The sequence below is a fragment of the Perca fluviatilis genome, chromosome 4 (assembly GCF_010015445.1).
Source record: "Perca fluviatilis chromosome 4, GENO_Pfluv_1.0, whole genome shotgun sequence".
Classification (NCBI taxonomy): Eukaryota; Metazoa; Chordata; class Actinopteri; order Perciformes; family Percidae; genus Perca; species Perca fluviatilis.
Genome location: NC_053115.1, coordinates 31,916,448 through 31,942,845, shown reverse-complemented (window position 1 = coordinate 31,942,845; position 26,398 = coordinate 31,916,448). Strand labels below are relative to the sequence as shown.

Below are 26,398 nucleotides of genomic sequence, written 5' to 3'. Positions count from 1 at the left end.
CCTACAGTGTGTTCAGGGGACAGGCGGCTAGCGGATAGTGAGGAGATGTTTGCTGTATGTGACGAAAAATGTCTAAAGCCTAAAATACGCGTCATATCACTTAGAGCACCTTTAGTTAATTAGAAATACTTGGGAATGGTGTAGTTTTTAATAATAATAATAAGCCGGGAGAGGTATTCATAAAGCAGTGTTTTTACACATCTGCACCAAGTAGCATCACAGTACAGCTGAGGGCTTCAGCTATTGGTTCGGTTGACTTTGTCCACCATTTCAATACTGTGCATCCCTGTCTGAATTAGTGGTGACTGCATTCACTGGAAACATGTCAGAAAGGCCACTTTTTTGGTCTGTATGCCAATTGGAAAGTGCACAGAAACCGAGTGCCACTGCCACTCTGCGTTTATACCAGACTCTATAATTAGTTTTTTTGTCAGCTTCTTGTAACTTGTCACTTTGTTGTGCTATTACAGATCTGCTTAAGATTAAATCCATTCTTCACAAAAGGCTAATAGTCAAACAGTCAATGAATCACTTTTCACTTTTAGCAGGATCCGAGTGCATTTGTCCCAAATTGTCCAGACACACACACACACACACACACACACACACACACACACACACACACACACACACACACACACACACACACACGTTAAATGAAACCACATCAATACAAACATATTATCAACATTGTCTTGTGACAAATACATCACAGCCTCTCTTTCTTTTTTCTGTCTTTCTCTCTCCATCTGTCTCCCTCTATCTGTCTCTCTCTCTATCTGTCTCTCTCTGTCTCTTTCTTCTCCCTCTATCTCTATCTTTGTCCACACACACACACACTGACATCGCCATGCAGAACCTGGTGGAGTGTTTTTTCTACGCCATATTAATATTGATGACCAGTTTTAATGGCTGTGGCTTTTACAGCCGTGCGCTCAGCTCTTTATTAATATCATAAGGACAATGTCAGCAGAGCCCTTAAAGAGTGTTATGGGTATGACAGAGTGTGTGTGTGTGTGTGTGTGTGTGTATGTATGTATGTGCGCACATGCGTGTGTGTGTGTTTGCAAACACGCTTGTTTCAGCCATCTCTCTCTTTCTCCTGATAGATAAATAGACAGGCAGACAGACAGACAGACAGACAGACAGACAGACAGACAGATGCAGTAGTAGTTTATTTTACATCTGCTCTTTAAATAGGAACTGAATATCGATTTTCTTTTCAGCCCTACTTGACTTTCCCCTTGTATTGAAACTCGGTTCAGTGTGTGTGTGTGTGTGTGTGTGTGTGTGTGTGTGTGTGTGTGTGTGTGTGTGTGCGTGCGCGTGCTTTAGATACTATGAGATCTCAATCTCTGGCTCCTCACCAGATGAACAGCGAATGCAAGGGGGAAAAGTTGCCAACAAGCCATTACAGAGTTAGTGCAGGGAGTCCAGTATCACACACACACACACACACACACACACACACACACACACACACACACACACACACACACACACACACACACACACACACACACACACACACATACACACACAGATGAGATATTGGTCAAGTGGAATGCATAGGTATAGATCTGTGGCTGAGCTATCAAGTGAAGGACAGAAGGTCCTTTTGGGTAAACACTTGAGCTAAACTTTCTTGGCTTGAGTTTGAGTAGATTAGAATTCATGCTCACAGTCTGGATGCATTTTGCTATCTTATTTAGATTTATCTTCTGTTTAATTTCATTATTCAATACCTAACATAGACTTGAACAAATACATTCTATGTGCTGCATTTTGTGTGAATCAGCCCTTTAAACAGTGCAAAAGAGCCATGGCTTTGGAATCCTTACAGCAACAACACACACTCTCCATCTAACCGATCAGTCATCTCTGCTTCTATCACGTTCCTCTACCAAACTTGCATCTTCTGTCTTTTGCTCTTTTCTGTCATCCCTCATTTCATATCTGTCTATCCACCAGCCTGTTGGTGATGGAGGCATCAGATGTGCACCTTTTATTTTTATTTTTTTAACTTTATTTTGTTCCCTACAGACTTCACTTAAGCATTCATTTATTATCAGAAAAACTTGCCGGTTAAGCTAGCATAAAGTTATATTAATGATTAAAACTTACATTAATACTACTAATAATATGAATACAATTTAAGAGTGACTGGCCGGTTGGTCATCTGTGAGGGGATGAGAACACAGACAGTGAAATATCCACGTGTCCCTAGTTGCCCAATGGTTCCTTCCAGTGCTCCATGCTAACACATTAGCATTCACTATGTTTAGTAAAGCCTGTAGGCAGTAACAGCAACGCTGACTCCAAAGAGTTGCAATAATACCTTGTGGCAGTTTTTAAGCTTACATGGTTTCAATCCAACACATTCTCGCTCCCAACTTGTCAAATGCTGACGCTTGGTCGGGATCCTTTGGCGGCATTTGTCAACGCGCAGCGTTAAACCACTTGGTTAGGGATAGAGAAAGATCATGGGTGGGTTCATAGATATGTAGGTTTAAGTGACACACGGGACAAGAACGGGACACAAACCCTGGTTCCCTGGGTGAAAGTCCTGTGTTCAACCATCCTCCCGGCGAGGATTTTCTGTCTTTCATACAACTCGCTACCGTTGTCGCTCTTCATTCCACGTCATCTTCCAGCGCCGCGGTCGCGCTGCTGCTCTGCCCGCTGCTGTTCCGTACAGACGCTAACCACCATTTCCCCCCCCTGGGTGTGCCTGCGCTGCGTTCCGGTTTTTCTTCCGTCCTCCTCCGAGCATCTCAGAAGCGGAGCAGCTTGCCGCCCGACTCGCAGATTTTATTGTCTCTACTTTACATGTACTTTACGTAACAATCGCGTGTTTATTAAGTATTAGTACTAGTATCCACCTTCCACTCCAAGCACTACTGTAATTTAACTTCATGCATTCTCTTTTCTGAATCGGTGATGTCTATTATGTCTTTCCACCTCCAAGATGAATCTCTCGTTGGGGTTGTACAGGAGATCGTATACGATATTGTGGGGTGTGATTTGGTAAATTGACTAGATGCTCTCGCTGTTTCACTTCCTGCCCGGTTGTCCAACGGCCCGAGGCTCCCGGGAAAATAGAGAGCCGCTTCACGCACGCTTCTTCGACGTACTGTGGCGCGGCTGGTGGAATATCAAGCATTTTCTTGAATGGCTCCGATTGCTCGGGAGAGGGCCGCGGCGCATCCGGAACACAGCGCAAGTGGAAAATAGGGGTTAGAGTGCCGCGTTGCGACTGCTGCTCTGCCCGGTGCGTTCCATACAGATGCTAAAAGGGGAATTTTTTTGTCGGTATCTGATGCTGAGAGACACAAGCGTCAGCATTTGACAATTTGGGAGTGAGAACGTATTGTTCAATCTGAGTATACATTTTTTGTGTTGTGATTTTGTATTAAAAACAAAATCTTACCTAACTGTACTTTTGTGTACAATGATAAAAATATACCATAACTCTGCTTGAACTATGAATGACTTTTCACCACCCAAAACTGAATGCGGTTAGTAATGCAAATGTCAAACTGGATGAATACGTAAAATTTGCAGATTTCCAATTTATATCTGTAATGTTATTTTCCTCATTTTATATAATACCAATCGTACTACTGCTCTTTCTCAACATAGTGTGTGATAAAGCATTAGCATGGAGCACAGGAGCGAATGATGGATGAACATGATGATATTTTCATCTCTTGAAAGTCAACGAACAGGCCAGACTCCTGTGAAAAAAAGTGTAATTTCTTGGGTGAGTGATGTGATCATTTCACAAGCCATAGAGGTCCTTATTACCTCTAATTAATTTGATTGACTACTGGCCACATCACAGCTGATTTACAGGGGAGTATTTCAGCCAAGTATGTCTAGAGATGACTATAAAGTGATTGGATAAGCCTGCAAATGGCCTATCTTCTTGTGACGATGAAGTATAAGACTAAACATAGACAAACATATTGACCTGCATCTGTTAAAAAAAAAGCTTTATGGAACAAATCCAAAGAGACAACGTTGATAGGCAGCAAACGATGTGAACATTTGGACACAAACAGACAAGCAGGCGCAGCCGTTACATGGACAGGTTGAACAGGTGGATAAGAAGACAAACTGAAAAATTGAGATCAGAATCAGAATACTTTATTGAGCCCCCATCAGGGAAATTTTGTTGCAGTCGCTCACAGTCAAATTCAAGGTTAAAAAGAATGTAATACGAGTAAGAAGAGCGAGTCAACGTGTATGAAGTAACATATAGTAACATAACTACAGTACAAAAAACAGAAAATGCTACGTATAAGTAAAGTGAGATTAGGATAAAAAGATTATGTTGTATAACAATGGATTGTACAAATGCTATTGAAGTGCAGCGTGAACGTACATAAAGTATAGTGTCAACATAAATACAGTACGGATGTAAATATAGTGCAGTATCAACATAAATACAGTACAGACATAAATATAGTACAGTGTTAACATAAATACAGTACAGATATAAATATAGTATAGTGTCATCATAAATACAGTACAGACATAAATATAGTATAGTGTCATCATAAATACAGTACGGACATAAATATAGTACAGTGTCAACATAAATACAGTGCGGACATAAATATAGTGCAGTCAACATAAATACAGTACAGACATAAATACAGTACAGCCATAAATATAGTACAGTGTCAACATAAATACAGTACAGACATAAATATAGTACAGTGTCAACATAAATACAGTACAGACATAAATATAGTACAGTGTTAACATAAATACAGTACAGATATAAATATAGTACAGTGTCAACATAAATACAGTACAGACATAAATAAAGTACAGTGTTAACATAAATACAGTACAGACATAAATATAGTACAGTGTCAACAAAATAAAGTACAGCCAAATATAGTACAGTGTTAATATAAATACAGTACAGACATAAATATAGTACAGTGTTAACATAAATACAGTACAGCCAAATATAGTACAGTGTTAACATAAATACAGTACAGACATAAATATAGTAGTGTCAACATAAATACAGTACAGCCAAATATAGTACAGTGTTAATATAAATACAGCAGAAATACAGACATAAATACAGTAGTACAACATAAATACAGTACAGACATAAATAGAGGTCAACATAACATACAAATATAGTAGTGTCAACATAATACAGTACAGACATACTGAGTAAACATAATAAGTACAAATATAAATATATATGTAATGTATAAATATAGTACAGATAAAAAATACAGTACAACATAAAAGATATAATATATTGTACAGTGTCAACAAAAATACAGTACAGACATAAATATAGTAGATGTCAACATAAATATAGTACAGATATAAATATATTGTAAATTAACAAACAGTACAGATATAAACACAGTACATACAATACAGTACAGACATAAATATAGTAGAGTGTCAACAAAATAAAAGTACAGAAATATAGTACAGTGTTAATATAAATACAGTTAAGACATAAATATAGTATAGTGTTAACATAGTACATACATGAAATACATGACAAATACAGACATAATATAGTGATAACAATACAGCAGTGTAAACATACAACATAAATATAGTAAGTATTAACATAAATACATAAAGATATAAATATATTGTACAGTGTCAACATAAATATAGTACAGTGTCAACATAAATACAATACATGATATAAATATATTGTACAGTGTCAACATAAATACAGTACAGATATAAATATAGTACAGTGTTAACACAATACAGCACATTACAGACATAAGTATGTACAGTGTCAACATAAAATACATACAATGCAAAATACAGTACAGACATAAATATAGTACAGTATCAACATAAATACAGTACAGATATAAATATATTGTACAGTGTCAACATAAATACAGTACAGACATAAATATAGTACAGTGTCAACATAAATACAGTACAGATATAAATATATTGTACAGTGTCAACATAAATACAGTACAGATATAAATATAGTACAGTGTCAACATAAATACAGTACAGACATAAATATAGTACAGTGTCAACATAAATACAGTACAGACATAAATATAGTACAGTGTCAACATACAGTACAGATATAAATATAGTATAGTGTCATCATAAATACAGTACAGACATAAATATAGTACAGTGTCAACATCAATACAGTACAGACATAAATATAGTACAGTGTCAACATAAATACAGTACAGACATAAATATAGTACAGTGTCAACATACAGTACAGATATAAATATAGTATAGTGTCATCATAAATACAGTACAGACATAAATATAGTACAGTGTCAACATCAATACAGTACAGACATAAATATAGTACAGTGTCAACATAAATACAGTAGACATAAATATAGTACAGTATCAACATAAATACAGTAAAGATATAAATATATTGTACAGTGTCAACATAAATACAGTACAGACATAAATATAGTACAGTGTCTACAGACATACATATAGTGCAGTGTCAACATAAATACAGTACAGACATAAATATAGTAATACAGTACAGACATAAATATAGTGCAGTGTCAACATAAATACAGTACAGACATAAATATAGTGCAGTATCAACATAAATACAGGACAGATGTTGCACATGTAAATGATCGCACCAAGGAATTATTGTACATAATTATCCAAGACTATTGAGATTGTGATGTGATGTGATTGCTGTGAGTCCAGTTTTGACACTCTAAGCTTGCAACAGTTAGGGGGGGAGGCGGGGAGTTAATGTATAGCGTGTGATAGCCACAGACAGGAACAGCCTCCTGTGGCACTCTGTGGCCTATCAGTTTCAAATGTCAGCGATTCAACGATATAACCTTTCATTCAGACGGTGAACTAATCCAATGTGTTTGTCCTTCTCCTGGGTTTTGCTCTGTTGTCATCATCGGCCTCACCTCACCATGCTTCAGAAGACATGCTTATTCCTACTCTTATTACCTGTAAGTAGAGCTTTCACATCAGGAAGAACTTCTTTCTCAACCCATGTGACACGCTTTTGTTTCTGTTCAAACCCTTTGTCTTGTTTCCTTGCATCCCGTCTGACTTGTATCATACTTAAGCGCATAATGCAGAGATCTTCAAAAGGGGGTCCGGGGCCCCTAGGAGGACCTCAGAGTTACTGCATTTTAAAAGTTTTTTTTTTTTCAAAAATCTAAATGTCTTAAGATGAATCCAACATATTATTAGCAAATATAAATCCACCTATTTGTGAAAACAACACACATTGATGATAGGTAAAGTAGTAATGTAGCCTTCCACAGAACCAGTTAATCCTGAAGATTGTATGTTTAACATTATAACACGATTTGTGAAATCATGCCAACAATTATTATGTTAATAGCTTAGTATTCTAGGCACTTAAAAAGGTATGTATAATGGCCTTTCGGCAGCCCTACATGTTATTGTAGGCCCAGTTTAATATGCAACTTCATTTTATACAATATATTCAGTAGGGGCTGGGGGTCCCTGCTCCGTCTCTCTCTCAGTTAAGGGGTCCTTGGCCTAAAAAACGTTGAAGACCCCTGTCATAATGAATGTAAGGACTTTTATTGTTTCTGTCAAAAAACTCAAAAACCCTTTTAGTTTATTTCGATCACATAGGTACACCAAATCACATACATAACATACAGTAAGTGGTAATAATCCGTAGTATCATATTAACTGGTTTATAATCAGTACTGACTGTAGGTTGAAGCTTGTGCTTATTACACCTGCCCTTTTTACATCCTATTTTATTTATATTTTGTTTTTATGTCCCTCATAATCTTATCATTCTTATTAAATGTATTATTATTATTATTCATAATTTCTGCATGTTATATACATATTACATATTAACACACATAATATGTCAAACATGCTAAAAGAAAAAAAAACTTCCTCTGGCCATGGTAGAATCCACATTTCACCTGTTTGTTCATTTTGCCTGCCAACTCCATATTTACAGTGCATGATAAAATGTCTACAGGATTGCCTGCCATGTACAAAATTTGACTTGATGCCTGGTAGACAAACATATCCCTTCATAATCATTTGGCGGGTGGCAATGCATAATGACTTTACAGGAATATGAATCCATTTGAGTGGCACTGCATAGCCCGCACTGTTGTGTTGTAAAACTAGAAGCATCAACACTTTTAGCAGCTTGCAAAACCTATTAATTTAGATAGAGCCATCTGTCAGTGTACAGACACACACGCTCAACATGCATACAATCTGAACTTTACTCTGTGGAGCTCTTCAAGCTCAAACAATCCCCTAAATCAGGGGTCTTCAAAGTTTTTTAAGCCAAGGACCCCTTATCTGAGAGAGAGACGGAGTAGGGACCCCCTGCTTCATATTTTATAAAAAGATGCAGTAGGTAAGACTTATAAAAGTAACTTTCTGTCATATTTGCTGAAACTGCCCCTATGTTCGAGTAGAACTACATGAAGCAGGTAATAAAAAAAACAATTAAAAAAAAAACTATCCGGCTCCTCTGGCACCACCTAGTGCGATTTGCAAAAATCCACCGTTCCCAGATCAGATCCACCAATCAGGGCCAGGGGTGGAGGAGGGGGGGTGTCTAACTGCATGTCAATCACTGCTCAGGCACATTTCATAGCGTCCTCCCCCTTCCCTGCGCACGAGCTGCAGATAGGGTTCCTCTATTGTGCACAGCTCTCCCTTGTGGGGGGAGGGGCTTAGGAGACTGTTTGGGCTTTAGCAGAAAGAGGAGAGGGACTGAGAAGTTGTAAGTCCTGGATCTTCACAATCCTACCTACAGCACCTTTAAGTTGCTTATTTAACTGGGCCTACATAGAAAGCCTAAAGCCTTTATAGTACATTGACAACTAAGCTATACATTTTTTTTTTTTTGCCTATGAACATAAGTCATGTTTTAATGTTAAACATACATGTGACAATAAATCTTTAGGATCAACTGTATCTGTGGATGGTTACCTTAGTGACTACCTAACCTACAGTATAGACCAGTAAGCCTATCATCAATTATTATAATTTTTTTCACAAATAGGCTGATTTATATTTGCTAATAATTTGTTGGATCCATGTTAAGACATTTTAATTTTCGAAAGTTGCAAAGAAACTCCCTTCATTCATTTTGCATGATGAAGGTCTAGTACTGAAACGTTGCCTATTACATTTGATTTTTTGAAAGTTAGACAGTGTGTGGGAGTTTCGTTGCAACTTTTGAACTACTTATCCCCCTCCCATGCACCTAGTATTTTTCTGTACTTAAAAAAACTTTAAAAACTTTAAATTTAATTTGGCGGCCCCCCTGCAGTAACTCTGAGGACCCCCGGGGGCCCCCAGACCCCCAGTTGAAGATTCCTGCCCTAAATGACTGCCCTAAATGACTGCACTAAATTCCTTGGTTACAAATTTTTGTCTTGGAAAGGAAGTATTTATTTAAACTTTCATTTTCAATCAAAGACAAGATGTGAGCCATATTAGAACGGATTCAATTAGAGATATGAGCAAGTTAGACAATGAAGGTGTGTATACAGTGCCTTGCGAAAGTATTCGGCCCCCTTGAACGTTTCGACCTTTTGCCACATTTCAGGCCTCAAACATAAAGATATAAAACTGTAATTTTTTGTGAAGAATCAACAACAAGTGGGTCCCAATTATGAAGTGGAACGAAATTCATTGGCTATTTCAAAAGTTTTTAACAAATTAAAAACTGAAAAAGTGGGCGTGCAAAATTATTCAGCCCCTTTACTTTCAGTGCAGCAAACTCTCTCCAGAAGTTCAGTGAGGATGTCTGAATGATCCAATGTTGACCTAAATGACTAATGATGATAAATAGAATCCAGCTGTGTGTAATCAAGTCTCCGTATAAATGCACCTGCTCTGTGATAGTCTCAGAGGTCCGTGTAAAGCGCAGAGAGCATCATGAAGAACAAGGAACACACCAGGCAGGTCCGAGATACTGTTGTGGAGAAGTTTAAAGCCGGATTTGGATACAAAAAGATTTCCCAAGCTTTAAACATCCCAAGGAGCACTGTGCAAGCGATAATATTGAAATGGAAGGAGTATCAGACCACTACAAATCTACGAAGACCCGGCCGTCCCTCTAAACTTTCAGCTCAGACTGATCAGAGATGCAGCCAAGAGGCCCATGATCACTCTGAATGAACTGCAGAGATCTACAGCTGAGGCGGGAGACTCTGTCCATAGGACAACAATCAGTCGTATACTGCACAAATCTGGCCTTTATGGAAGAGTGGCAAGAAGAAAGCCATTTCTTAAAGATATCCATAAAAGTGTCGTTTAAAGTTTGCCAAAAGCCACCTGGGAGACACACCAAACATGTGGAAGAAGGTGCTGTGGTCAGATGAAACCAAAATCGAGGTTTTTGGCAACAATGCAAAACGTTATGTTTGGCGTAAAAGCAACACAGCTCATCACCCTGAACACACCATCCCCACTGTCAAACATGGTGGTGGCAGCATCACGGTTTGGGCCTGCTTTTCTTCAGCAGGGACAGGGAAGATGGTTAAAATTGATGGGAAGATGGATGGAGCCAAATACAGGACCATTCTGGAAGAAAACCTGATGGAGTCTGCAAAAGACCTGAGACTGGGACAGAGATTTGTCTTCCAACAAGACAATGATCCAAAACATAAAGCAAAATCTACAATGGAATGGTTCACAAATAAACATATCCAGGTGTTAGAATGGCCAAGTCAAAGTCCAGACCTGAATCCAATCGAGAATCTGTGGAAAGAACTGAAAAATGCTGTTCACAAACGCTCTCCATCCAACCTCACTGAGCTCGAGCTGTTTTGCAAGGAGGGGCAAAAATGTCAGTCTCTCGATGTGCAAAACTGATAGAGACATACCCCAAGCGACTTTACAGCTGTACGCGCAGCAAAAGGTGGCGGGCTACAAAGTATTAACTTACAGGGGGGCTGAATAATTTTGCACGCCCAATATTTCAGTTTTTTATTTGTTTAAAAGGTTTGAAATATCCAATAAATTCCGTTCCACTTCATGATTGTGTCCCACTTGTTGTTGATTCTTCACAAAAAATTACAGTTTTATATCTTTATGTTTGAGGCCTGAAATGTGGCAAAAGGTCGAAAAGTTCAAGGGGGCCGAATACTTTCGCAAGGCACTGTAATGTCAAAAACACTGTTGGCTGACTTAATGGAGGTACTGTATGTACACTCTACACACCCACTATACTCACTATATACCTATGCAGATTCTCCATAGTGACTTGACTTTTAAAAGCTTTGCTATTGAAGTTTAGCAACCACGCAGGGAGCAATATTTTAACCATGTGGTAAGAAAATGTCTCTTGTATCCGGAAAGTCTCAATCTTAGTCCTTGCAAATTCCATCACAATCCTGCATCACATTCACAAAGTAACACACACACACACACACCTACCTTTAGTGAGTATTTCTATTGCAGGGGTTGTTGGTTTAATACCTTCCTGAAGAGCAATTTAGCAGTAGTTTTTTTAGGAAAGGAAATTGTCAATGTCTCTTTAACTTTCCCTGCAGATTTTTCAAACTTTTAATGTTAGAAGGACCGTTCACATTGTCAGACATGCACGCTGTAGCAAAACAGTCCCCTTTAGGGATGTACAGTTAACGATACACTCGACTCACGATTCTATACAATTCACGATTTTACGATTCACGACACAATTTTCTCGTTTTAACTGAATTATCTGCAGACACACGACTGAAAAATATTCCTTTATTTATATATATATATATACAGTATATAAACTGTGAAAAGCAACAGATGTTTCCTCTTATCAAAAGGGAGACTGAAATTGCATTTCATCTTGAATATCCAAAATGTAATACAAAATGAGTGAATTAGATTTTTGAAACAAATCTCACACCAGAATAACAAAATAAATAGAAAAATATCTCCCTTCCAATAAATGAGCTAAGAAGACGTAGTGACGTTTGAAGTCAAGCAAGTGAAATCCAAAGCAGATTAGGCCCTAGGACGTTTAAAAATTGCATCACAATTCATTTTATACCTCAACCAGTTATAATCTTCACATTTATACCGTTTTTTGTTTTTGTTTTTTTTAACCAATTCACAATGCATCTTCATCGGCGAGTGCACATAGTTTATTGGCTGGCTGCAAGTTCTCAGGACAGGGACTTGCATTAGTTTGATGGTGAAGGGGAAATTTCAATTGGACTTCATCTGCATTGTTTGCACGGCCCGTCTCTTAAAGTGTGTCAGCCTAAAAGGTCAATGTAATTCACTGTTATCTTCTCCACCAAGTGGCCATTTCCTGCTTATTAACCAATTCTAATGAGGAGCTATTATAGCTGTCTGTTCATACATGCACAAGCACGTACAGGCACACACACACACACGCACGAGATAGCTGTGCAAACACATACACTCTGTTGCACCGAGCTTACCTACAAATCCCTGCAGAGAATGTCTGAAAATCTCTGCTTCTCCAGGTGTCTTCAAAGCATCTGAAAAAGTCCAGCAGCAGAGTCCTAACCGAGCGGAACAGTCATCATATTTGCCGTACCACTTCTTCTTAAAACCTCTTAGGCAGTCTGAACCAACCAGAAATGACTTCTTTACACAGAGAGACTTACACAATTAGAAAGGTGGCAGACATCGCTGTGGGTCTGCTGCTTTTCCACACTGTTTAATTTGTTTCGGCAGAAAAAAAAAAATGAATACACACTGCCATATTGACTCTCCGTCTTGCAGACACACGTACACAATAACCCGTACAAAAATGATACATTCCAAATCATAAACGCTAGCGCACATAGTGATAGCAAAGTGCCAAAGTCCTGCAAAAAACGCACAGCTCACACACACTCCACAGGTATCGCTGATATTCTCTGACATGGTTGGAAAGCACATTGTACTGTTTCTATGTAGATTCCACGGACCCTTATCAAAAATGTTCCAATAATGTGTCTATATTCAAAAATGATTATTAGCCTATAGATCAACTTCAGATATTTTCTAAAATGTCTAAGTTATCTGTTTATTTTGCATTCAAATATCAATATTGGTACCAGCCTGAAACGTAAAGTCAATTATTGGACACACACACACACACACACACACACACACTCACACACACACACACACACACACACACACACTCACTCACATATATACATACACACACAGCTATAATAGCCCAAAGATGTTTACTGTTAGATGAGAGAGGGATTTAAAGTCCTGCAAGACTCCTGCAGTGTGAATGTGTGTGTGTGTGAACTCCTTTTCCCTGTCAGTCTGTCTCTATCTCTCTTTTCTTCGTCTCTCTCTCTCTCTCTCTCTCTCTTTCTCTCGCTCTCTCTTCACCCCTCTGTATCCCTCAATCTCTCCCTCCCTTGCTGGGTCTGCCTGTAAATCCTGTGATACGCAGATGAAAGTTTGTTTGGGCTTGGCCTGCAGCTTCCTCCGGAGCTGCCGCTGTCATCCTGAAGTGACTGCCTGCCTGTGTGACTGCAGCGCCAGCTGGGGATGGCTCGGGGAGATTTGAGCTATTTAGCTGCCAACCCACTGGCTGATGCTATTCTAGCCATAATACGGGAGTTCTGTCAATCCCTCGACAAGTGAAACAAATGTCGCTTCCCTTGTTTGATTGGACGCCTGAAGGTTGCTCCCGTCGACTCGCCAGACGTCTACCAACATAATGCATGCCCTCTGAATCCATCACTTTGTAGGAAAAGAGCAACACTGGTAACCTCAAACGGCGGTTGCACAGCCAATTCTTTCATATTTGTGTCTATATACAGCTACATACAGATTCGTAGCTACAACACCATTAGAGTAGTTGATGGCACAAATACATGCCACGTCACAAAAATCCTTGGTTGACAATTTTGCAACTTGCATACTTGGGCTCTTGGGAAATACTGAAAAATAACTATGTTAAAATAAATGTGTTTTTTTTTTTTTTTTAATAGCGATGACTACTCAGGATTAGACAAAGCTGTGGCTCAGCAATGTGTCTTTGGGCTTTTAAAAGACGATTAATGATAGCATTGTCAAATGCTGTCAAAAAGAAATCGCCTATGTATTTACAGCTGCCAAAATAACCAACAGAAGGTATACTGTGTCCTTGGTAATACATTAACACAATTTTTTTTTTTCTCACCAAAGTGATTACCTTATTTAAATGGTGATAAAGTCTACACCGATACTCCCCAATCCAAAACAGAGTATGATCACAAAGGACTGAGTGACATTAGCGCAGTTCCTCTATTTTTAGGGTCATTCACATCATATAAAGAGAAGCTGTGAATGTTATCTATGTTTAGTCCTAACACCTAAATTACTTTATTGTGGGATGTAGGTGTATATGACATATAAATACTGCTGAAATCAGCATGATTTAAGCTTGATTTATGTTTCTAGGCCGTGGCTACGTACGACGGTACGTGGAGATACCGACCCTACGCCGTAGCCTGACGTGCACCTCTCGAAAAATGGAACTACACGTCGCGTTGACGCACGTCGCACGGCCGTGGCTTGGTAGCGTTGCATTTACACTTACTCATTTCCTGGTTCTCCTTCTCCGTAAACAACATGAAATCAAGGAGAGGGTGAACTTTTCCTGCTACAGGTATCCCACCGTGGCACTACGACTCTAGAGTCGCTACTCGCTCCGAAGCTAATCTTCTCTCTCACTCGCTCTACCACACACTCCCCACACACACACACACACACACACACACACACACACACATGCCGGCCCTGCCGTTCTCTTAAAGAAATCAACGCAGAAGTATAAACTTCAGGCCACTTAACGTAGGCTACGGCGAAAGCTCTGCGTGGAACCTCCGCATAACCATAAATCACGCTGCAGTGATAGCAGTTTTAGATAGTCTGTTGAGGGTAAATACCTATAAATCCATTTAGAAAACTTTTTTTTTTTTCTTCTCATAAAAAAACTCTTCCACCCCATGTATTGCACCTCTACATCAATGTCAAATGATGGCATTTCTCAACTTTTCTTAAAAACAACAATACACAGTATGGCACGCCCAACTAACATGTCATTATTACAAGCCTGTAAATAAAGTGAGAGAAGAGCTAAAACAAAGGCTTGAACGTCGTTAAGTGTGGGGATGGCTTTCATCAAATGCTGTCAAATTGAAAAAAAACAACAGTGACACACTCTTATTTGGATAATCAGCAGCACACATTGAAAACAAACTGGTGCTTTTTTCACCAAGACGGAACTTAACCGAAAGGCCAAAAGATTCAGAAAACCGCATCCTCCACATTTCAGAAATACTGAACGATAAACTCGACTAACTTCACTAAGTGGATACCCAGGGATGTTCGCTTCTCTGGGGAATGAACCCCTCAAGTTCTAATGACACCTAATATATCAAACGAGCAACAATTAAAAAAGTATTTCTTCGCCACTCAAGAGTTCACCGAAAGTAGCGCTGCTTTGCCTGACTCCAGCCGTCTCATCTCGTGTCTCCTCTCAAAAAACCCACAACAGTATCCACCACGCATCGCTCATTATCGACACGGCAAACGGCCTGTAATTAACGTCGCTGGGGGGGTAGTCCGTGATTCTCACCGATGTCGGCGCCCGGCGGTGTAACCTTAGCGCTTAATGAACTGCTGCCGTGCCATTCATTAAAGGAGGATTATGTCGCGCTCATTGCCGCTTACAATATGCAAGGAATTTGTCATTTAAACGACTCCATTAACAGGATGGATGTGTGATAGGTAGAGATGTACAGAAGGGGGCTTTCTTTCTCTTCTCACAAGTCAGACATTTCTGTCTTTTGCTTTTTTCTCCTTTCGCCTTATATCGCCTTACCCCTTTTCCCCCCCCCTCTCCTCACCCTTTTTTTTTTTGCTTGGCTCTTCTTGTTTCTCCTTCTCTCTCCATCTTTTCGTCTTTTTCCATCTCACTTTCTTTTCTTTGCTCACCTTCCTCCTCCTCCTCCTCCCCCTCCCCCCTCCTCCTCGTCTCCTGCCTACTTTCTGTCAAAGTGCAGTCAGATAGCCAGGAATAGGCCACTCTAAGAGGGTTTTTTGAGGCTCTGTCGCCTGTAAATTGGTGAGGAGTAGAGGTAGGTTGAATTGGGGCTTGATGGAGGGAAATTATTGTGGGAGAAACTTCGCCATTCGGCATTCCTCTTTTGCCGTCTTGCACTTTTCTTCCTCTCGCTAACACCCTCACTCCTTCTTGTTTCTCTGGTTGTGTTCCCCCATTTCCTTGTTTTTTTGTTGAGCTGTTCCATTTGTCCCCCGACCCCTCCTCCAAAGGACGAGTGGATGTAGCTGATGGATGGATGGATGTTTACTTTGTTTCCCTACTTTCTCTTGTTCTCTTTTCACCCTCTGCTCTGTTTCTGGCCCTATAATCGCTCTGTGGTTTTTCATTTCTCTGTCTCTTGGCTGAATTGCTTGTAAAAGTACTCCAGGGCAAGATCCCAGACACACGCACACAAACACACAATATACAGTGATACTGAGTTTAATTTCATATCTCTGCATATCGCTCTGTCACACAAACACATGCATGCACACACAAGCACGCGCACGCACACACAACACACACACACACACACACACACTATTGCCAGTATTCTGTGAGCCAGTGGAATAATAGGGATGAAAAGAGATGTTGCCTCCACTTGTGACCTCTCGCTTATTGCTTTCTGACCCATAAAGCACTCTACAAATGCAATGGCACACACACACACACACACACACACACACACACACACGCACACACACGCAAGCACACTCACAAACACACGCACAAAGATCGTAGATAAATATGTGCCCAGCAAGTGCAGATTATTACGTGCAAAGATCAAAGATGGACAGCGGCCCAGTCTCCATAGGAATTCTGTTCATATTGGATGATTCTGCAGCCAGGATTTACATCCAATGCCAACGTTTAGTGCGGTGCAGGCAGTAGTGTTCCTTTTTATGTAGTGCAACAAAAAATTAGGATTTGCAGGCTGGGGAGGAGGATGCGGGACACAGGAGTTTAGCTCCTTTCTCGGGCCAACCAAGGCTATTCTTTATTTTTACATGTGATCTGAGATTCACCTCCATGAGTGAACAGTTACAGCTACCGATTGCATTTTCAGGCCTCATTATTTGGGGTTTTACTTCATAAAGATTTCAGGGACTGTATTAATATTTATGACTGAAAGTAAAATGAACTAATTGGTTAAAATCAGTACAGTAGTCGTCACTGCAGGGCAGACACCTTTTGTCGGCTAAACTTCACTGCATCGGCTTCTAACAAAACAACAGTGACCTCACGCTGCCGGAGGTCGCCTAACCTTAACCCTGGACCTCTGCGTCGAGGAATAAACCTCTTTATATGGGTGCTCTACCAACTGAGCTGCTCGGGCGCCCTACCCGCTGCCTTTCTGCAATAGATAGGCTATCACTTCAATAAATGTTTAATGCATGTGCACAGTTATTTTCCTTTTCTCTATCACTGATACCATACACTGTAGTTGTTCAACATTTAAGTAATTCATTAAAGCCTTTAGACCTGTTGAGAGAAACTTGATTAGTCATTGTACGGACGTTATGATTAATGCACTAAAGGAAAGTTAGTATTTGTACTCTTCTAATTTGCCTTTTGGATTGACTGTGCAGGACGCAGCAGTTTTCAGAGACACGTGTAAGCAGGCGTATTAGGCGGCTTCGTGATGGGTCACTAAGAAACACACCCACTCACCGGCCAGTGTGCACCAACAGCCAAATACAAGTGTATTAACACGTGGATAGACACGCACACACAGGCAAAAGGACTGCATGTCCAGCACATGCGGTACTTACGCAGCTTCAAGTAGACCAAGTGTTTGTTCACAGAAACACACACACACACACACACACACACACACACACACACACACACACACACACACAGCCCACTGTATGGCATTCGTGACTGGAAGTCAGACATTTTAAGTAAGTTAAATAATGTGTTGGTGGATTCTGGAGGAGGTTTTTCTGTTGACCTTTGAAAAAGAAGAGTGTAAGATGGTTTTTATATATGACTCAACCGGTGATGAATTTCAAAAGGATGCATTACTGATACACATATCAGTGATGGTATCTGTTCATCTGCACAGCAGGCGGTAAACACTGCTGCTTGCAAACTGTGAGAAACTTGGTTAATGTGTCGCTCTGTTCTGACAGTTTATGGGCAGTGCAGGATTCTCAGATCCCCATGTAGTGTTCTGTTGCTACACACTTTTGAAAAGTTGTCTCCGGATAAGTGAGTGCCAGCTGACAGTAAACGCAACTTACAAAACTGTAAAAAATATGCTTCTTGTCACCCCAACCATGAATTAACTAAAACACTCTTTTGGAATGAAGGGCAATTTTGTACAACAGTAGTCAAATATACAAAAGCTGTGGTAAAATGTGAAGCTTCATCACGTGCAAATGATAGTTTTGGTTTTATTGTAGAGGTTTGAGCAAAAGGAAATATCTGGTATTTTTCAACCTGGCGTATTTCAACCCAGTGTCACGGCAGTTCGTGAAATGGTCACGTTATTTTAATTTATTGATACGTGTTCACGGGGATGTTTTTGTTGTTTGTTTCGTGGTGGCCAGCACGAAAATGTAAACTAATGTATTTAAATGGGAAGCATATGTCGTGGTCACAGCACGTCTACGGTAGTGAGTAGTATTAAATGCCGAAAATCCGCTTAAGAAGGTTGGTTGGGGTGGTGGATGGGTCAAACAATTCCAGACTTTCACCCAGGAGGCCGGGGATCGCGCCCCGTTTTGTTTCCCCATTAACCGTCCCGTTACTGTCGCGTGTTCCCTGCGGTAGATAAAAATAACGTGACCATTACACGAACTGCCGTGAGACCGTGTTGCGTATTTCCCACAAATGCAGCCATTGGGACTCTGTGAGTCACGCTAACAGTAGAGATTCAGGGAAACGAGGACCAGCGCAAAGTTACGTAGAATGGGGGAAGCTGCTCATGCCTCCTACATGTTTTAAGTGAATAATTTCAAATGCGTTTCCTGAGTTTGACTGAAAATAAACACACAATCCCCCGGAATGGCTATGATAGCTAAACTGCATATGATCTACATTTGGGTCAGCTTGCCGGCTTTTTCTCTCAGATACTAGTGTAATGTCATAGTGGGTCAAGCAACATGTATAACCAGATGTATTGCTGGTGGGTCACACACTAAGGGGAAACCCTCACATAAAATTGCTTTTTACTTGTTGTAACCACTTTCCTGCCAATTGGGGGGAGCTCTAATGCAAAGTTAGCATGACAGATAGAGTCACATACCAGAATTCCCCTTTGAAGTGCAGTACATCCTGCACACACTAGAACATTGACAATTACACAAGTTAGGTACATACTAGTCACGTATTGCCAGAACAATCTGCACAGCGCTGTGGAGTATGGTCTGGCTACACCACAGATACATTCTGGGATAGGACAAAACATTGCATTTCTTTAAATCAATCACAATTGTCTTGGGGGGCACTAAGCTCCGATTGTAGAGATGGTGGCTCTGCAAAATTTTCTCGGGAAGGAAATTGTTTTGGTGGAACGTTTGCACCCTGCAAAAAAAACAAAAAACACCCCATACAGTATTAAATGAAGTGAGCTAAATAACGTGAGCTATTTAAGTTAGCTTGATACATTGTTTAACCTCATTAGCTCTTACCAGTGTATCACCGTGTGTACGTCGTCCACAGCAATCCCACCAATCGGTCCCAAAACGTCCCAGTTAGAGAGGAAATGTCATAAACATATTCTTTGTAAATCTTTACGATCATTCCCCAAAAGAACCAAGCAGGCCTGCCTTGTTGCATGATCCTAATGTCTTCAAAACTTGCCATTTTCAGCGTGTAGCTCGCTAGCTCGAAGGTTGTTGTTCTTGTTTGTAGCGACGGCAAAAGACGGCAAAACACAGAGAGCGGAAGGTGAGGGACAAAGCCTGACAGCCAATGTCCGAAATGTACTTCCATTGATCTAGACTAGGTACATACAGGTAGACGTGATACATGCATGACAACATGGCATGTTATTATTGCACACACAGAAGGTTTGACAAATCTCTCTAATGAATCAACTCAAATGGTTCTTCAGTGTGCATTTAGGCTGTCAGGCGTGCAGCAGCTTCCAGTCATGATGACCGTCCAGAAGTGACTTGGAACAACACGCCATTAGATCGGAACTCTGACCCTATGTGCAGACACTTGTGGCTGAAATGCACCACAAACCGTACGTCAATAGATCAGTCGTCATTGACCCTCAATAGAAATTCAAGAAAAGGCCCACGGTTCAAAGTTTTGCCTTGCAAAGCTTAACTGCTTTGATTTGCACTGCTGATAGCAGCTAGAAAACGGAACCATGCCCCTATTTTTCTTTGTTTGTATTGCATTACAACAATGTGGCTAGCCAATCAAGGACCACGGTGTAACAGATGTGTTGGATTTGGAAGTAAAATTCAGCAGGGCTGAATGCTTTGACTTGCAGTTTGCGTTGCATTAAAGCCTCAAATGTCTTCACCTATCTGGCAACAGCTTCACTGCTGAGCGTCATGTAGCTTTGGTACTCAAAGGGATACAGAGTCTGATCCACCAGCCAATTTACTAGTAGGTGACAAGTAGGTTTTGTCACAAGAAAATCAAATTTGCCCCTAAGGAAGGTCTATGACAATACCTTAGAATCAAATTACTGTATCTTAGACCACTAGTGTTAAAAATAAGATGTTTTTCTGAAAAATTGCACTTAGATAAAAAAATTATTAGATAAAGCAAGACCGATCACAGACTTGCTCCCATATTTGCAAAATAATTAAAACTAAGATGTTACTTTACACAGGCATGTGGTAAGACATCAGTGAAGTAGATAACCACTATATTAAATGAAATCTGTTATTTAGGGCTATTGTGAAAGTAAAGGAAATGCACTGTGCTTATTGGCTCTTCTTGGATTTCACTGCAACCCCCCAGATCAACCCTTTTGGGCATAGGCCTACTGTTCTTTAAGGTTACATCATACTTTGCAGTCTGCTGGTTTACAAGTGGATCAATATATTTATGTTATCCTTAGTGTGAAAATACAGGTCACAAAAGAAAAACGTTTGATTAAAAAAAAAGAGCCCAAGTCATCCACTTGATCCGTGAGGTCTCAGACTATATTTGCGAACGTGATCAACTTGCTCTCAAACCAGAAGGCCGCAGAGCTGTGTCTTTGGATTCTGTTGTTAGTTGTTGAAAATCCTCTCCACTGGCAAGCAAAACACATTAATATGTTTTATTTTCTTTTAATAGGCTATTGTTTTTAAATTTTAAATGATCTCAATTTGGTTTGGAACATTTTCAACCAGTTTGGGCAAAGCTAGGCTCATATTCATTGTCCTTTAATATTCTTATTAAAGTGCCAAAAACAACATAATACCGAAGCAGTGTGCACAGGGATTATTCATTATTATATTAAAGGGGTAATCAATTATCTCCCGGGTGAATTTAAATGAGATTCTGATTTTATTCAATGTATGTCGATGACAGCTGGTGTAAGAAGGACTAGTTGACTTTTGAACCAGTCCATAGATAATACCATATAGCATTTACATAATAAGCAACTCTCAAAGTGGAAACTACGTTGTGGAAATGTATGTTATTGCATCAGATGTAGTTACCTTTTAAACATTTTCTATTTTTACATCTGTAATGGTTTAAAGTGCACTTCAAAGGGTCTTGTGTCTGCACAATTTGGTCTCATTTTAGAAAATAGTATGAGATTTCTGGAACAACACTGTTCATTGTTCCTTATCTACAAAACACAAAATATATAGATCTACACCATATGCTCACTGTGCCGGTAAATTACCTTATGGCTCTGAAATCACGCAGGTCGGGGCTGAACCTGCTCCTCCTCCCCAAATGAAATGATTGAGCCTCAGACAGACTAAAATCAATGGGGCATTTTGGCGGTCCTACTGAACTTGTAAAGTCCAAAATTGCCAAGTTTATCACCAGGATGTTTCCCCCTAATAGCTGACAAAACATGTTGACGAGGATAGTCTGAATGGTCCATGTAAAATGAGATTCACACATAATGGGTTATGGAATACTGAAGGCTGCAAAGGATGGATCAGTTTTGTCTTTGAAATTCAAAATTATTTAGCTGCCTCTGGGCGAGCTTGTGGGCCTGTTATGACATATCCAGTCTGGAAATATAGACTGGATCCAGCTGAATAGTGTGATTTTCTAGCCGGTCAAGCAGATGGCAGTTAGACTGTAGCAATGCTTTATTCTGTTGAAAGCAGCAGTGCTTTTTGAATGCATTAAACAACAGAATCACACGTTTCAGCTTATTAAAATAAGTCACGCTTATTATCTTTTCCAGTACATTCAGGTTTATAGAACATTTCTGACTTCTGGAGATTATAGGAAATACATCCAGGACAGTAAAATGGTCTTTATGGGGTTACTTTTGCAAGCTCTGATGAATCTACCAGTCAATGTCAGATTGTAATGGCTTGCTGTCACTTCTGCCATCTGGTGTCTCAGTGGACTTAAAACTAAAGTTTCAGGTAGAACTGAAAAAAAGCCAATGCAAAATGGCCAACAGATGGGAGTTGCGACACATGGAACAGTTAGAGAAAAACCCCTAAGAATACAACCGCACTCAAGGGACATCTCATCGGCAGTCACGCACTACATTAGAAGACCTACATGTTGCTAAGGTACACAATGTCAACCTTTCCCCACTGAATCATTTCGCCTGTCCTTTCTTTGTTGTAATTGCTCTGGAGGAAAAAATATATACCCATTAGAACATGAGTTATATCACAAATCAAGCATGCTTTACTGTCCACCTCTACTGGATGTGGCACTGGGTAAACATATGGTAAATGATATACCATAGGTACTATAATACCAATCACTGCTGTCAGTGCGGTTTTACTAAACAACTGGTATTGATTCTTGATACTTCATGAAAATCAGCACAAGGTAGTCTCATATGTCTATAAATACGTTTAAATGAGTCACTATACTGGTTATCCATGTAGCCTGTTAGCTAACTCTGAATGATGATATTCCTAAAACCTTACTGGTGCCGTTCGTCAGCATGTAGGGCAGTACACAGAGCTGGTTGAAAATCTGAAGACTTTCTCTTGATTTACCAGCTAACGCTAGCACTAGCTAACTAGCTTGGTTAGCAGAACTTAAAACAAGACATTTTTAGGCGACGAAAGTTTTCCAGTTAACTTTGATGAAGTGAAAACACGAACTGAGAAGGTCAAAGTTAAAGATGAAAACGTAGACAGTACCCAAAAACAAATTAACGCCTATTTTAATGTACACAGGGCCATGGTTAGCATTGCTAAGCCTCTGTCATAATTGACAGGTCGGCGTGTAGCCCCGCCCCTAAAGCATGTCCTGCTTTATGGTCTATTTTAAAATAACAGGGACCATATTTTACAAAATGAACATCATGCTGTATGAAAGAAGATTTGAAACTAGTTATTGATGCCATAAACACATTATGAAAATGTTTACTGAGGTAATAAATCAAGTGAGAAATAGGGTCATTTTCCCATAGACTTCCATAGAAAGTGCAGTTGCCCCTGCTGGAAATTAGATAGAATGGCGGTTTAAGACACTTACCTATGGCTTCATTTCACAGGCCCGGAAGTTGCCGTTTGGGTCACAATGACAAATCGATCTGCTACGTGAGCACCACAGACAGTGCGAAGCATGTATCAATACATAGCACAGTTAGGCTGCTGATATTTCAGAGCCATGGTCGGGGCCATAGATTTTTGCACAAACCTCTGTCAGATAAAGGATCAATGAGTCAGGCAGACTCATAACATATTCAACTAAACAACCCCTCTGCCCCTGGATCTCTCTCTGGTACGAGGGGATGGAGAGAGGGGATGAAAGGTTAACAAGGGGCATGCATTTTGTTCATTTTGCTAACAAGCAGAGTGGCATCCCCCCCCCCTAAAACCGTCTACATGGCTGCTAAAACAGTGAACATGAAAGACTCAAACAAAAATAGATGGATAAACGCAAGAATATTGTTGATTAACTTGTGGATACGGCAATGCATAAAGCACAATGTCCATCCTCATCTGGCCATTTTGTCTCTTCTGTGTTCAATTCACCGCATGTTTAAAAAATAGAATTCTTCTGTGCTTGCCATTCTCACCATAATAAACCAATCATCTCCCTGACAATATTTTCGATTTTGTGATTTATGTTTGTTTGTGTGTGTGTAATTGTGTGTGTGTGTGTTGCATGTGGGTTTACACACGTGTGTATATGTGTCTGAATATGTAAATATAACTGTTTGCGTGTGTGTTCCTGTCTGTGTTTGTGTATGTGCCTTTGCATGTATGCTTGTTTGTGTGCATGTGGTCATACCAATATAGGAAGTTGGCAAAGAAGCAGAAGGAGACCGCCAGCAGCTCCACCCAGCAGAGGGAGATGGGTCCGGTTACCACGGCTGATAAGAGCACCACTAAAGTCAGCACCCTGCACAAAGACGACCCCTTTTCCACATCCACCCAGGACCTCAACGGATTCAGTAAGTCAAAATCATCCATGGCTCTGGCACCATCATAGAGATCCATTGGAGAACATACTGTTCCAATCTAATCTCTTAATATATAACCAAGGTAGAATACAGCAGATGAAATATTGTTGTGATGTAGGAAAATGTAATTCCAATATTTTCTCTTGTATAAGAAATGTAGCTATAAGTTAACTTTTGTTTCACATAGCAACGTTTCCTCTACACATTACTATGCCCCTGTGCCATTAATCATTTTGTCACATTCATTTATTCAAATAGTGGACATTTCATTTTATAATAAAACTTTCCATCTGTTCCTCTTTCACTAATATCAGCAGTATGCTTGTGCTGCTTCACTAGCCTCCATCTTACTTAGTGCTGTTGTAATCACTTTCAGCTCTGTTCTCTGAACGTGTTCTGCTCTGTGCTGCCTTATACTCATAAGTACATATATGCATGCTGCGTTGGGTGTTTCCACACACACACACATCTGTGTGTCTTCAACTGCAATCTTATGAAAGTCAACCTGCCTGCATGTGCGTGGCTATGTGGGGGCATATTTCTGTCTCTCTGTAGACTTATGTGTGAATGTGTGTGTGTCCAGGGTAATTAGACAGGGCCCCTCAGAAGGGCATTTTTGTCTTGAAAATGTCAGGCTGGCCTTTTGGGAGTGCTTGGCCGTTGAAAGCAGGGCGCTGGAGAGGGACTAAGTAGCAAGCTAATGTCACCCGTAATTGCCTGCTCTCTTCCTCTAACTCTCCACGCTGCAATTCCGACGGACAATAATGTTTTTGCATTGAAAACGCAAGAGGAGACCACTTTTATCCAGACCTTGGATGTGTGATAAAGCTGTGGTATATGAAAACGTTACATGTTCTGTGCATATAAATAGCAACATATTTAAAAGGAGCTTCCTTTCTTCTGGACCTCGGTTGTTTCAGAAACTGGTAGTACTTGAAACATTGGACATGTCTTTTCTTCCAGCTAGAAGGTTTATAAGGTCTATAAGGTTTTGGAGTTTGCAGAATATAGAACTGGGAACCGAATACGTGATGAAGTAATGGTTATTTTGTAAGTCATGGTTGATTATTTTTGCTTCCAGGCAGATATAACTCAACCTTGCCTGGGGCCAAATAAAGTTTTGGCATGTTAATTGGTCTTGGTTACCTAGATTTGGGGCGTGCCATGAACTAGTCTCTCAATAACTGTCTCTCTTTTTTACAGTTGGTACTGTGTTATCACATACACATTTGAAAGAAGAGAAAGAAATAAAGCACACATGCACACATGCACACACACACACACACGCACATAGACACAGTCACTGATCCAGGCTCAGTCCTAATGAGACAGAGAAAAAATGCTGACACAAGGTAAGGGGACCCAATAATATTTCCGCAGATGGCCCCTCGCAGGGCAAATAACCTTTTTGTGTTATTGCATTCTCATCCAGTCACCAGTTATCTTCACAGGACATTGCTGTCAAAGCAGATTTCTTTTGGTATGCAGGTACACTCCTCACTGTATTAAAGTTGAGCTTCTTTCGGAGGCGCATTAGCATATAGTGCCGGTACGCATGAGACGAGAGGGATTTTATCACAGAAGAGGGGGAAAATATGTTGTGTTTGGCAGTATTAGAAGAGGGTAGCAAGGGGGGCGGGGAGGAGGAAGAAAGAGAGAGGACGAACGAAGAGAGGAGCAGATAAAACTTAAATTAGGGAAATTGGGCTATTGTACCAGAAAAAAATAGAGCAAACAGAATAACAATTAGGCAAGAGGGCTGCTAAATGGATCGTTTTCACATCAGGAAATGATGA

General features: G+C 40.1%; 1 protein-coding gene across 11 annotated transcripts in view; it reads left to right on the top strand.

Moving 5' to 3' along the window:
* ptprt (protein tyrosine phosphatase receptor type T) overlaps positions 1–26,398 on the top strand; it is a 452,792-nt gene that overhangs the window by 324,364 nt on the left and 102,030 nt on the right. For 7 of the 11 annotated variants that reach the window (XM_039797954.1, XM_039797952.1, XM_039797950.1 and 4 more), the window contains one exon: positions 24,439–24,593. In XM_039797954.1, the coding sequence (XP_039653888.1) occupies positions 24,439–24,593 (155 nt within the window). Of the gene's footprint in view, positions 1–6,950; positions 6,981–24,438; positions 24,594–26,398 lie in introns of all 11 variants that reach the window. The other 4 variants (XM_039797953.1, XM_039797951.1, XM_039797945.1 and 1 more) reach the window with 2 other exon arrangements.